Source organism: Dunckerocampus dactyliophorus, chromosome 17 (assembly GCF_027744805.1).
Source record: "Dunckerocampus dactyliophorus isolate RoL2022-P2 chromosome 17, RoL_Ddac_1.1, whole genome shotgun sequence".
NCBI classification, from domain to species: Eukaryota; Metazoa; Chordata; class Actinopteri; order Syngnathiformes; family Syngnathidae; genus Dunckerocampus; species Dunckerocampus dactyliophorus.
In genome coordinates this window covers 7,415,398-7,429,606 of record NC_072835.1, presented here as the reverse complement: position 1 = coordinate 7,429,606, position 14,209 = coordinate 7,415,398, and the positions used below count along the sequence as shown (strand labels likewise).

Sequence of the window (14,209 nt, the reverse complement as noted above, 5' to 3'; positions counted from 1 at the left end):
CTGATCAAATACAGGGCAGAAACCCAAGATGGGGCAGCCGAGAGCTCTTTTCAGCTTAGTGCGCAAGCCCTGCCGACCATCTAAGTGCACTCCGACTCAGTGAGTGTACTGAGTTGGATCATGGCGCCTGCCCGTTTGTTTCTTTCAGCATTTGGCCAATAATATACATTTGTAGAAACATTTATCACACACCATGACTTTCTCCAGCCTGCGTAATGTCTTTCATGTAAGTATGACATCATTCTTTCTGATAAGGAGGCGCTGCAATCCTTATCTCATCCTGAACACCAACAACATCGTTGCTCGTATTTATATTGCTGGGTATGAAAATGTTAGGTTCAAAATTTATGTTCTTATAAAAAGTGATATTGCTGCCATTCTGGTTGGTTAAACGGGGTAAATGTTTGTGTGCTGAATGCTTACTCTTTGTATTTGCACAATAAATGCATTGTATATTTGATTTTAATCACAGCAGTGTCGCTCCCCCAATTGCTCACGTTGCAGCTTTGCTATGAAAACCTCACACAGGAAGTGCTCCTCCTGCTGCAGGTGACTGCTAGTGATGGGTATTTCAGCTCTATTAAGGGAGCCGATTCTTATGGCTCGGCTCCAAAAATATAACTGGTTGTTTCGGCTCCCAAATGCTTCCTGTGATTTTTTTTTTTTTTTTAAACAGGCTGTTGTGGTGTTTGACAATTTTATAGTAAGGTTGTTTTGCATTGAAGTTATGTAGACTGTGTCATTTCATTTTGCCACAAAGTCTTTAGGTGAGTGAAAATACAATATAGTAATGCCACTGTCAAATAATGGGTGTCTGGCACCACCTTATGGGAAAAAACACAAGCCAAAAAAACACAAGCCAAAAGAAACTATACGAAATATTTCATAATATTTTCCACCAATAGAGCATATGTATATAAATTATTGCAATACAAATATAATCTTTCAATGTTTGTTTCCTTGATAAAAACGAGTTTCCCCGGTTGACTTATAAAAGGTAAAGACAATAAATAAATGCTTCTTTTAAAGATACGACTGCCTACAAGAGCCATAAATCACATTTCTAACACACACCGCACCACATTTTGACCAACCAACCACGTGCGGCCTGAACAGGAAATCAGACAAGATGAACTCGTTCACGGAAAGAGGTTGTTGAAAGAGCCGAGTCGTTCGCGAACGACCCATCAATAGTGACTGGGCGAGTGAAGGCCATCTTTGACGGAGAGGCTGTTACTTACGGCTGTCAAACAGGTTTGTGGTTTATTTTGTTGCATTTTGATCCGTTTGACGCGTTTTCTTAGTCAGGTAGGGTTTTGTTTTCATGGAGATGAAACTAAGAGAATAAATTACTTGATTCCCGTCGTGTGAGCGGCGCCCAAATGCGTCGCTGCTAGCATCTTGCATTGTACTGTCTTACATAATTCATTTAAAAATCATCAGTGCGTCACATAATTAGCGGTAATGCGTATACATTGTGTTTAATATTTAATTTTCGATAAAAAAAAAACAACAAACAAACAAGTGTCTGTATCAACGGCTCGGGAGAAACCGGGCCTGGTAGGCGACGAACACGTATGAAATACAGTGTTGGATTCACGCTTCATGACACTGTGCTGTTAAAGATGTATTGTTCTCACAGCTGTGCTTCAGGCAATTTTCTATGATCACAGCTTCTCCTTGTCCACTTGCTGTCGTCGCGACAAGGCGTAATTCCTCCTCAGCATGCAACCCCGCCGGTTTATCCCGGTTTCAACAATGTAACCGTGCCAGTGCAACTATGCCAGCAGTGTCAGCACGATATCTTCCATCCTTTCAACCCTAAACCCTTTTATTACATCTTTTCAAAATGGTTGTTGTACCATTGAGTGTTGTTGTTGTAAAGATGACTACAGTATAGCAAAACACATACACTGTATGTGTGTGTTTATATATACACATGATATTTGTGTGTGTGTGTATTAGTGGTGCAACAATACATGATACAGTGCCCTCCAGAAGTATTTGGACAGTGAGGTCACTGACATTTGGGTTTAACATCAAATGAGGAATATGAGTGCAAAGGGCAATATTTCAGTTGCAATAGTATTGGAACGTGAGTGACAGGGGAGCTTTGTTGCCCGGCTGTGTTCTACTACATTGCTTTTTCAGTCAATAAGTAGCACTGGATGTCGGAATGCAGGTTGTGCCTGTTTAGATGGCATTTAGAGGTGAAAACAGCATGAAAACCAAAACCAGAGAGCTGTCTATACTGTAGGTGAAAAACAAGCAATTGTTAATCTGAGAGAAGATGGACAAACATAAGATGTGTGTGTGTGTGTATATATATATTAACACAAATGAGGCTGAATTTGTATCAAAATAGGCTATTTATAACAATAACCAAGACATTCTTCGTAAAAATTTATGGTCAGCAGAAGTTGTGGGCACCCCCACGTTGTCACAATGGTACAATCTTGATCACAAGACATTTTTATCTAATTCGACTGCAAGATTGACAGTCGAATCAGACTCCTCCGACTCAAATCGTCGAATAGTTGACTATTTTAAGACACTCCTACCAACGTGGCCTGGCCAGGTGGGCGTCACTCCTTTCGCTGTTTGTATTCTACACTAATGCGATGTTAAAATAAATAAAATAAAAAGATGCCTTCATTTCGCCATAATGAAATGAGAAATTCCATTCAACTACGGAGTCTGGTTAGTCTAGTTAGTCGAGCACTTGTTCCCTCTCACTGTGCCCGGCCTGCTGTGTCATGGTGTAGGGAGCTCGCATGGGAAGTGTCGCTCTAACTGCTGGATGATAATAGGACCGCACAAACCCTACTAAACATGTCCAAACGGCGGCAAAAAACCTTGGAAACTCCTCTGTTACGGGGCTTGAATGGAAGCTAGCGGGGTTCACTTAGTTTAGCTAGTGCAGCTGTGTATGTTTGTGTGTGTGTGTGTGTGTGTGTGTGTGTGTGTGTGTGTGTGTGCAACTCAGGCTGGATGAGTATATTTTGACCGTGTTATTTTTTACTGCTTCAATGTAAGGACTGTTTTACAATGCCCACTGCCGACGTGCAGTTCTGAGTGAAAAAAGACGTGAGGCACGTTTATTCTTGCACCCAGCACGTATCTATCATCAATTGCCATTCTCAACACACACAACACATTCCGGCTTTCAAAATAAGAGCACTCATTGTTGTTTGTCATTGTTGTAATTGTGTAAACAAAATAAGGATGTCCTTAAAATATCTTACATTAATAACGCCATTGGAATTACATCTGTGACTACATCTTCCTTAATCACAAGCAGTATTACAGTTTGTTGAAGATTTAGTAGCAATATGTGCTGAGGCTGACATCCCATTAGAAAAGTTAGCTAAGCTACATCCATTTCTCAATTACTGGACAAAATGGGCCAATGATGTCTTGCATCAATAAATGTAAGGATTTTAGCATTTTATTCACTAACCCAAATAGCACACACACTATGCTGGTAAAATAAGTGGAAAAGGTAAAAAGCTGAATTCAAAAAAATTAAAATGGAGAAAACGGAATTTGGGAAAAAAATGAAACGGATTTCATTTCATTCTAAATCACACCACAAATTGATCTATAATCATGTCAAATGATTAGTCCTACCCTAGTATTTTGCACGCCGATTTTGTTCCAATTTGATCTTTTATTGGATCATTTACTGCATTAGGGACCTGACTCACAGAGGGGACTCAAAAGCCAAACAATAGTTTTGGTCATGCAGTGTAATAAAAAAGTAAATTCAGCAATGCATTGTTAGCATTATGTTTCATGCTTTGAAGAGATGATTTCATATCCATATTCAATTCCACAAATGCATGTTTGTAACAAAAGATTATTATTATTAAAACAAACAAAAAAAGAGATCGGTATCGGATCGGCAAGACTAGGAAGTGTATATGCAAATGAGCTGACGTAACGCATGGTTGTCTGTAAAATTGTACCTGTGCAGGACTCAGGATATCCTAAGGAGGACAAAGTATTTGTATATATTCAGTTTTGAATCAAAAGAAACAAACACCCTGTGTAAAGTAGGTTGTGCTTTCTATTTCCTTTGTCCATCAAAAATGATGACAGACTCTGTCTCATGTTGTTTCATTGAATTGTGTCTAATTGTTTTTCACAAATGTCAAAACTGTCCTTGCTTGGGCTTCAATGGAAGTGTATTGATCTCCTTTTCATCCATAGACATGTCTGTAAAGATGGAAGTGGACATCAGCGGAGTGTCGAGGGCTCATGTTTCCATTCTACCTGCAACTGAGATCAAAGGTACGTTGAAAGCGGAAACAGAAAGACCTCGCTGTGCCAGCACGCCATGCTCACCCATCAGGAGTACAGTTGCAGGATACCAGATCCTCCACATGGACTCCAACTATCTAGTAGGCTTCACGACGGGTGAGGAGCTGCTGAAATTGGCCCACAAATGGTCAGAAAGCTCCCCAGAGAAGAGCTTGTTATCGGAGGCCGTGCCCAGTCCTATCCAGACCTTAGATGTGTCCAAGTCATTAGACTCGAGCATCCACCGGTCTTCAAGAATTTTTAAAGCCAAAAGTCGCTACTACCAGCCTTACGACATTCCTGCTGCCAGCGGTCGGAGAAGACGGCGTATGCCAAGCTCAAGTGACACCTTCCTCAGGTCTGTGACTCAAGGGGAACATGGGAGACTACCCTTATGTCTGCTCAGAGGGAAGAGGACCCAGTCCAAGTCTCTGGACTACCTTAATCTCGACAAAATCACCATCAAGGAGTCGTCAGACACTGAGGTGTTACAGTACCAACTGCAGCATCTCACCTTGCGGGGAGAGCGCATGTTCACGAGAAACAAAACCTAAGAGCACACAACATGACATCATTTCAGGCGTCTTTGGCTCCGGTGGGGACTCGGGTGCTATTTCCAACTTTTTTTTCTTTGCACTCACAATTAGAAGCAGCTCTTGAACAAGATGGCCTGATAATCCTGCTCTGTTATGAACCTGGAATAAACCCTGCACTCAACACATAACTCGTTAGTACTCGCACTGAATTGTCAAAATGTGAATGATATATCTGAGCAATAACTGGTCTACCTACTATTTATACAGCTGATACATGCACATATCACAGTGTATCAACTTTAGAGTCATCTTTTACTGCCTAACGGGACGTGTTTTGAAACGTGTGAAATGTTTTGTTTTTTGAATGACACTGCTTACGTTACTTCAAGCGAGTACATCCTTTTATATTTATTTGTTTCATTTGGTTTCATACAGTCAGTCAATATCTGTGTTTTATTATACCAAGGTATGCATGTTTAAATCATTTGCGATCTTCCCTTCACAATCTTTTTGTGGTGGACTGGCAACCAGTCCAGGGTGCACCCCACCACGTCCAACTACGTCCACAAATGCACATTCCCCCCGGTCCACACGAGAGGAGTTTAAAACAAAAGTTTGTCCACATTAAAACACATTCACCGGCTGCCATGTGCATTTTGGTCAATCAAAAGCTAAAAATCAACCACAGCTGACTTGGTGTTGCATTATAACGCATGTGTTCATCAATGTAGTGAGAGATGAACAAGGACGTGTGCGTTATCTTTTAAATCAGCGCTCGCTGACACGGAGCCCAGGAAATACCATGAATATTTTTTTTAATCACCCGTGCTGCACGAAAGGAAACCAACAACCATACGTCAATAACGTCATGTTCTGTCATTAAAGTATGAGGAAGAATGAGATCATGTCAAGTATGAGATCATGTGCACACACACACACACACACACACACACACACACCAAGCTGAAGGTTTTGAAAATCTCCGCTGTGGCTAGAGTTCAGAAGCTCCATTTTTAAGGACAAAAACCCACGTTTGCTTTAGAAAAATATGCTTTTTTACACTATCTGTACTGGTTTGGACATGGCCTTAGCTAGCACAGGTTTCAGCTCACCTGTGACCCAAATGAGGACAGTGAGGTATAGAAAATGGAGGAGCTCAAATGCTGTGTATGAACAGACAGCTCATCATCAGACAGTACTCAGTGTAACATCAGACAGTACAGTATACGAGTATTCAGCGTAATCCACGGTGGAACCCCTAAACCAGTGGCTCTCAACTGGTTTGGATGCAGGACCCACCATCAGCCCTCAATGACGAGCGAAAATGTTCCAACTCAAACTTCTGAAACATCTTATATGTAAAGGGACCGATTGCTACATTACATGGCTGCTAACTTTCCAACATGTGGCAAGCATTATCCCGCCCCCTTCCTGCTTGGAGCATGTAAGCTACGCCCATGTAACTCCCACATGTGCAGGAGCCTAGCGTGCATCCAAAGGACAGGTACAGCATCAGTTAATATCACGAAATACGACACGGCCATGAACGCCAGAAAGACCATTCCTATTAGTTTCATTTGTAATTGTGGGAAAATGTAGATATCTGTTCTTTTAAACCACTAACGACCACTAATGTGAGCTGGTAGTGGTGTTGTGTTTTTATTTAACCGCCCCTTTTTAATTAAAAAAAAAGTGCAGTTTGAATTTCAGGTACAGTAATCCCTCGCCATTTTCGTATTCGTATTTCAGTTTTTCAAAAATATATTCATTAATAAATGATGTTTCGCTTTTGAATACAGCCTATTAGTCTGTATAAATAAACATTTTTAAGCAAATTGTACATATTTTTCCTTAAATTAAGCATTTCCAAACATACAACAGCTAAATGAACTGAAGTACAAATAAGATGCTGGTCACTAGATGTCAGTAATGTTACTGTAATGTTTGGTGAGACACGCAAGCACCAGAACAACAGGCTTTTATTGCAGATTTGAATGATCTCAACAGCCACAATGAACCCTAACACGGGCTACTGTTGCGGCGTAACCCAGACCTAGCTAAAACTCAACTCAAAATCCCGGACGTCACTTCCTGTTCATCCCCCACTGGAACACATTTACAGCAACATGAACAAGCACCGGTCTTTTATGTCTTAAATGTTTTCTCTTATTATGGCTACTATATTGGGTAATATGAGTGTAACGGTGACCATAGGGGGGTTATTTCATGTCTAGAGGACTCTAATAATGTTAAAAAACACATTTGGAAGGTCGTAAACAGGTTTTCTATGCTCTCAACTACAAAAATATTTGATTAATCAATAATTCACTTATCACGGTCGGGTCTGGAACCAATTAACCGTGATAAATGAGGGATTACTGTAGTGCAAAATAACAAGTTTCATGATCATTTCAATAAAAAATAAAAAAAAAACGTTTTTACACAAAGTGTGTAAAGGTTTTCAGTGTGTACATGGTGTATCTGAGGATGAATCAGAGCAACTGGACGTGGACCTGAATGAGAGGTGGAAACATCTTCAAGGAAATCAAACGAGTCCAGGTGCTCTGATTCAACTCTTCAGACAAACAAAAAGTGCAATTTCTAAAGATTTTTTACAAATCAAATGTAACTGATTTCTCTTTAATTCCAATGGTAAGTTTAATAGTCGTAGGAGATTCCGCCCCTGCCTCGGCCAATTGATTGAATTGGGCATGAAACGGCACCCGGTACCGTCTTCTTTGTGGGCGTAAATCTGGTGCGCAACACAACCTGGAGTGCAGTGGCCGTCTCTCTCTTTATGGCGCTCAGAGATCTGCATCTGTGTGTCGGACGGACGGCACATTATGTCCCCGCTCAATGTCCTTCCCAACAGCACAGACGCGAGGTGCATTCATGGATATCGGGCCATTACATCATTCTGGGGGGGGCTAAACACCAACATTTGAGAATGACTGCAGTAACAGCGCGTGTCTGATACCTCCCTCAGGAGCTGCTTATGGACTAACCCGTGACACAGGTCTTTCATTGGACTGATATTCATCTGGCTGCTTTCTGTATCGGGAACTTGCTGTCTTCTGTGCTAGGGGTGTAACGGTACTTGTATTTGGAATCTGACTTTTTGGTACGGAACTTTCACTTGATTTCCCTCACGGGGCACATTCAAAGTGAGGGACAGGAAGTGTGCTACACATTACGCGTCTACTTGGCACACAAATACAGTGCAGTCCAGCCTTGGGCCTGCGGTATCTAAAGCCTGGAAACTCTTCCATGGTTAAAGTCATTGAACAGACAAAGACGTGTGCATGAAAGCAGAAACCATTGTTCAGGAGAGATGGTGAAGCTGGAGCTATGAATTAACAGTACTAATGCTAATATGTATGTTATTAGGCATTACACTCATTTGCTTTGTCACCAGGTAAGCTGATGATAGTTTGTTCAGTCCGTACCGCCACTTATCTGTTTTGTTTAATTATAAACATCATTAAAGTTGTGTACAAAAAGCAAATAAGTTTTATGTTTTGCATTTTGTTCACTTACTGGACCGAAACTGGAGTGAAACGTGATGATGGTGTACCGTTACACCCCTATTCTGTGAAAATAACTTTTTTTTTAAATATTTGATTTTAGTCAAGAAACAGCAGATGAACAGAAAAGCCCTCCCTCCGTGTGCTGCATTGTTAACGATCATCGTAAGTCAGACTACTGAATCCCCAATGAGCCGGAATGTATCTTTGCACTGCCACCCTCCTTCCACGTTCAAAGACTAAACATTAAGAAGCCACGGAGACGTCCGCAGTCCTGGAGAAACACTAATGCACCCTTTGTTCTGCAGATTTTGTTGTTGTGCCTTCACATGTCATTCTTTTCTCTAGAGTGGAAGGTTTGTTCTTTCTACCACACATACTTCTATCATGTGTCATTTCTGTACTCTACTTGTATATCATGGACGAAAGCTCAGCACAATCACAAGGTGAAGACAGTGAAGTGTGGCGTGTACTGTATGTCAATCACCTCTATACACTTTTATGTTTGCCCTCACAAATCACACTATGTACATGTGATGTTCAAAAATGACTGTTACGCTACTCATTAAAGCTGACTGCAATCTAAGAAGATGACAGAGAAGCTTTCAGTCATGTGATTCCGCCAAACACAGCAATCCCTCACCACTTTGCGCTTTAAAATTTTGCGGCCTCACTCAAATCCTGCTGTTTTGTAGTTAAATATGGCCTAATATTAGGCAAACAATATGCATATTTAAACACATTTTCAATATTTTTATTGGACAAAGCATTTTCAAGCATAAAAATTAAAACGTAAGACATTCCAGAAGATGCATTCAAAGATGTTGTGATGTAGTATTCTACACATGGTTAGTAGGTGCAATGTTTGGTGAGACACAAGCACCAGACTTGCTCTCTGGAACAACAGGCTTTTATTGCGGGTTTGAATGAGCTCACAAAAGCACGGACTATTTTTGCGGCCGTTAAGCACGCAAAACTGAGACTCAACTCTGAACCCCCGGCGTCACTTCCTGTCCACCACCAACCCATCTCCCCTACTAGCACCGTAACACATTTATTGCAGCACACACAAGTACGGGTCTTATTTATGTCTTAAATGTCTTATTTTCAACTATATTGGATAATATTGGATCGTGTAAAAGTGACTGGGCTGTTATTTCATGTCTTAGAGAGCTCTAATAATGTTGAAAAAAAACTTATTTAGAAGGTCGTAAACAGGTTTTCTATGCTCTAACTACTAAAATATTCCATTTATAAATAAGGACTCCTTCCTCACAAAACTTGACTTATCCGTTCGTCAAACTTTCAATTAAAGTACTGACCTTGCATTCCATGCGAGCTTCGTATGAATTTTGTCGTGCGTACCAGTGACGTAAGATCCACATCGGAAACACATCGGGATTTCAAGAAGTAAACTTCCCACCTTGCTAGTTCTGCTGCTATCACAAACACTTTTGACGAAGAAGTTGGCGAAAAGAACGAAAGATGAGAAGAAGTACCGTACATTTCAGCACAAAGGACAGAGGCATTCACCTGCGTGGAGACAGCAGATTTAGCAGTGTGTCTAATCTGCTTTTGTTCCATGTATTTACATACAGGCCTCTCTTGGCATACGTTAGCTAGTGTGACCAGAGCAGACTGTCTGATTGCTGTAACCATCTCTTGCTCGTAGCCTCGCATTCTTCTGATACTTCTTTATCATAATCCTTGGCACTTTTAGAAGTGACCAGCGCCAACCAGCTAAGACCTCCGTGTCGCACATCGAAGGCATGCAGGGATGGTCTTCCCCCGCTGCCCGCGAGGGAGGGCTGAGCTAGGTGAAAGGACATCTGGCCTGAAGTGTCCTGACTTGCTCCTGCAGCTGTGTATCATTCTTCCTGGTACATTAAACTGTCAAAATTGACCTATCGTTTCTGAGACCAAAAAGCGACAGAATTTAAAATTTCATTGATGAAACGGTGAAATATAAGCCTCCCTTTGACACATGCCATGCTCCATTTGCATCGAAGTATCCAGCGGGGGACGGTCGGAAGAAGGCATGCCAAGAGCTACTACTACTTGTCTTTGCATTCTACATCAGGAGGCACTCAAAGGAGGGTCAAATCTGTGGCGAGCAGCTTGGTGAGGTGATGTCGCTGGTCATTCGGGTGGTCAGCTTTATTGTTGCCAGAGCTTCAGCTGATCGCCACTTTAAAACACTGCTGGATGAAGTTGGCAATAACGATCCTGGCCTGCTTTTGTACAGCAATGTGCGTTGGTTGTCAAGAGGGAAGGTGCGCAATGTTTTGAGGCTTGCCTCAGCGAAATCCGGACTTTTCTTGAAATGAAACCCGTCGCGCATCCTGAGCTAGCTAACAGCTCCTGAAGTTTTATTATCTCGTGGACATGACTGAACATCTGAACCAGCTCAATGTGAAAATGCAAGGCATTGGAAATACAGTGGCATCCCTTCAACAAGCAGTGTTTGCATTTGAAGACAAGCTGGAAGTCTTTATCACGGATATTGAGACAGGTCCAGGTCCGCTCAACATTTTGACGTCATTCAAAGCACGCTTTGGAGAATTTTGTGAGCACACTCGTCTTTTTAAGCTCATCACTCATCCACACGAGTGTGCCGTGGACAAAGCCGACCTGAGTTCCATCCCTGGTGTCTCCAGCTGAGAGAGAACTTGCTGACCATGTTGGTGAATAAGTTCAAGTCACTGAATGAAGATTTGGAAGGACTTGTACGACAGAAAGCAGAGCTGGCGAGCAAACACAAGTGGACAGAAATGAAAAGACTTCAACCCCCAGACCAGTTGAAAAGTTGGAATGCACTTCCTGTCACATAACACACACTGCGGCATGTGGGTATTTCCGTGTGACCGTGTGAGCAGTCCTTCTCCCAACTAAAAACATCAAACCCGACCTACGATCACTTTTAACGGATGGAAACCTCGGCGCCTGCATGAGCACGTATCAACCAGACTACAAAGCTCCTGAAAGCACCAGACGTCACCTTAATGGTGAGATGTATTTTCTTTATTGATTAGCTTCAGTAAAACAACTTTATTAAAAAGAATAAATGCAGAGACTTACCATATTCTAAAATTGTTGGTTTTGCCTAAAAATGTAGTTGAATTCACTTCTCCAAGTCCCCAAAACACATGTAGACTGGTTGGGCAGGATGGGGTGGTGGTCCCCCTTTTTAAGAAGGGGGACCGGAGGGTTTGGTGCAACTATGGTGGGATCACACTTCTCAGCCTTCCTGGTAAGGTTTATTCAAGGCTTCTGGAAAGGAGGATCCGCTGGATGTCGGATTCAGTGTAGTTTTCGTCCTGGTCGTGGACTAAACAGTCATCAATGAAGACATGAGCTTTGGAGAGCGTTGGCTTAGAAGCAATGTGGATAACTTCACTTTTATTACCATGAAGTTGAAGTACATGAGTGGACATCCAGTGAGTGATGGCCTGGAGACCGTCTGTGACCAGTGGGGGGTGATGCTGAGGAGGGCTTGGTTGCAAGACAGATTTGAGTGAGAGTGGAAGACAAAATAACGAAAAATATGGAAGAATATAAATTATGAAAAGTAAAGGACCGGGGACTTAACGTTGGGTAACACCGTGAATGATTGGTGAGCATGAAGAGTTTACATTACGACCTTGAATACATTGTGAACGGTTGGACGTGTAAGAAGTGAGCTGTGCCGGAGACCCCAGTGCAGGCTAAACGATCCAGTCGGAGAGCGTGAGATATCGTGTCAAAAGCTGTGCGAAGGTCAAGGAGGACAAGAAAGGAGGCCCGAGTCTGCCACAAGGAGGAGGTCATTGGTGATTTGGATGAGCGTACTCTTGGGCCAAAAACCAGACTGGGGCTTAAACAGATTGTTCATGAATAGATGATCTATTATATATTATTATTATATATTCAAGTATTTTGGAGATGGGTGGTAGGTTGGAGATGGGTCAGGAGTTATCCAGGCCAGGTGTTTTGAATATTGGTGTAACTGAAGCGCTTTTAAGAGATGGGGAGGAAAGGAGGGTGAGCAATTTCAGTGGTAAGGGGGCAGAGTGTTGGTAGACATTCCTTCACTAATGAAGTTGTGAGGAGATCAAGTTGGCAGGTGGAGGACCGAGAAGACCTGATCAGCTCAGCAATCTGTTGACTGGGTGGTAGGAGAAAAGCTACAACTTGTAATAAAGTAAGGTTTGTGGGTTGGCTCCTGTTTTGGTTTAGGACTGAGCAGTCCTTTCAAGTGACAGAGCTCTATGGCCAGCCTGAGTGAGAATCGGAGGCCGATACCCTCTCTGTTTGAAGCGCTGTTGCAATTAATCTCTGAAATTGTCCATAAGGGATATGCTCAATAAGCCATGGAGGGTGAAAACTCTCCGCATGTAATATGGTATTTCAATTAGTTGCTTTTTAAAAAAAAAACTAGAGGTATGCAAATATCCCTGGTCATCCTGAGAGATCTGCAAGTCCAGAAAATGAATGACTGGTCGGTCATGTTCCAAGCTCAACTTCAGATTTTTATTTAGATTGCTCACACAATTTTTTTCTTTAAATGGATTGTTATATGGGTCGTACGGTGGCCTGTTGGTTATCTGGAAGATCTGAATTCTTATTTCCATTCGGGCATCTCTACGTGGAGTTTGCATGTTCTCCCTGGGCATGCTTGGGTTTTCTCCGGGTACTCCGGCTTCTTCCCACGTTCCAAAAACATGCATGTTAGGTTAATTGGAGACTCTAAATTGTCCATAGGTATGAATGTGAGTGTGTGGTTGTTTGTCTATATGTGCAATCTAGGCTTCACAATGATAGGAAGAACCAACATCGAAGGATGAAAAAGCGACGTCGCTCTGAACACTTGGCTGCCACAAGCCAGTTATCCCTGTGGTAACTTTTCCAGCATCTCCTGCTTGAAACCCAAAAAGGCAGAAGGATCATGAGGCCCCGCTTTCACGGCCAAAGTCAGCTGGGATAGGCCCCAGCACACTTGGCGACCCTGGTGAGCACACGCAGCATAGAAAATGAATGAATGAAAGGGTTGTATGAAAAATATGTTGTTCCTTCTTAGTCCTGAAAACAGGTTTGCAGGTTTGGGGGCTGTCATAGCTGCCCCCTTTTCTTACTTGTACAATTAGCCCTCAAATAGGAAACATTGTTTTTGAGAGCCCACTCTGTAAGTTGCACACTAAAGTCAGCAGGGGGCATTAGGTCATCAGGTCTGGACCTGACATAGTACCTCAGGGCCTCCAGGCCTTCATCATGTACAAGGTTTCATATTTACTATGTGATGCCCCTCGAGGGTGGTCCTCCAGCATGCGGGAGGATCTGATGTTTGTGTTTCCTGTCTTGTGTTTGTTGGATGTTGCCCCTGCAGTCGTGCACACTTGTAGTGATTACTACTAGAATGAACCCCGTTTGTCTTCGTGTGCCACTGCACCCTGAAGAAGGCACAAGCTGATACGTGTTGGTTTATTTTTAGGTTTTTAGCCCACCAAATGAAAGGACTTTTATATTTTTCAAACCTCTTTGAGTGCCTGGACGTGGATTTTTTTTATGCCATTTTTCTGGTCATACGTCTTCCTCTTGTTAGAGTCATTTATTTATTTATTTATCATGAACTGCAAAACATTTGTGTTCATACGTTTTATTTGTATATGACGTCCATGCACCTGACGCTTCTCCAGGAAAAGTTCTGATACTTTGTTGTAGAAGCCCGATCACCTTCTTTTGAGCTCGAATATACAGTATGACCCATCTTGGCAGTCCAATTCATTTGTTTATTCATTCCGCAGAGCATAAAAGTAGCTTTAATGTGTTTGACATGCTGCTGCACAGCTGGTCTGCTGCTCTCAAAAACAA

At 42.2% G+C, this 14,209-nt stretch overlaps 1 protein-coding gene across 1 annotated transcript; it reads left to right on the top strand.

Annotated features, from left to right (window-relative positions):
- Positions 1-1,180: 1,180 nt before the first annotated feature.
- On the top strand, positions 1,181-9,225 carry macir (macrophage immunometabolism regulator). The gene is made up of 2 exons (XM_054757958.1): positions 1,181-1,254; positions 4,213-9,225. The coding sequence occupies exon 2, from the start codon at positions 4,215-4,217 to the stop codon at positions 4,854-4,856; it is 642 nt and encodes a 213-aa protein (XP_054613933.1). The 5' UTR covers positions 1,181-1,254; positions 4,213-4,214; the 3' UTR covers positions 4,857-9,225.
- The last annotated feature ends 4,984 nt before the right edge of the window (positions 9,226-14,209 follow it).

Excerpts from the sequence above, each read along its gene's own strand:
- macir (XM_054757958.1), top strand. The coding sequence starts at position 4,215 with ATGTCTGTAAAGATGGAAGTGGACATCAGCGGAGTGTCGAGGGCTCAT.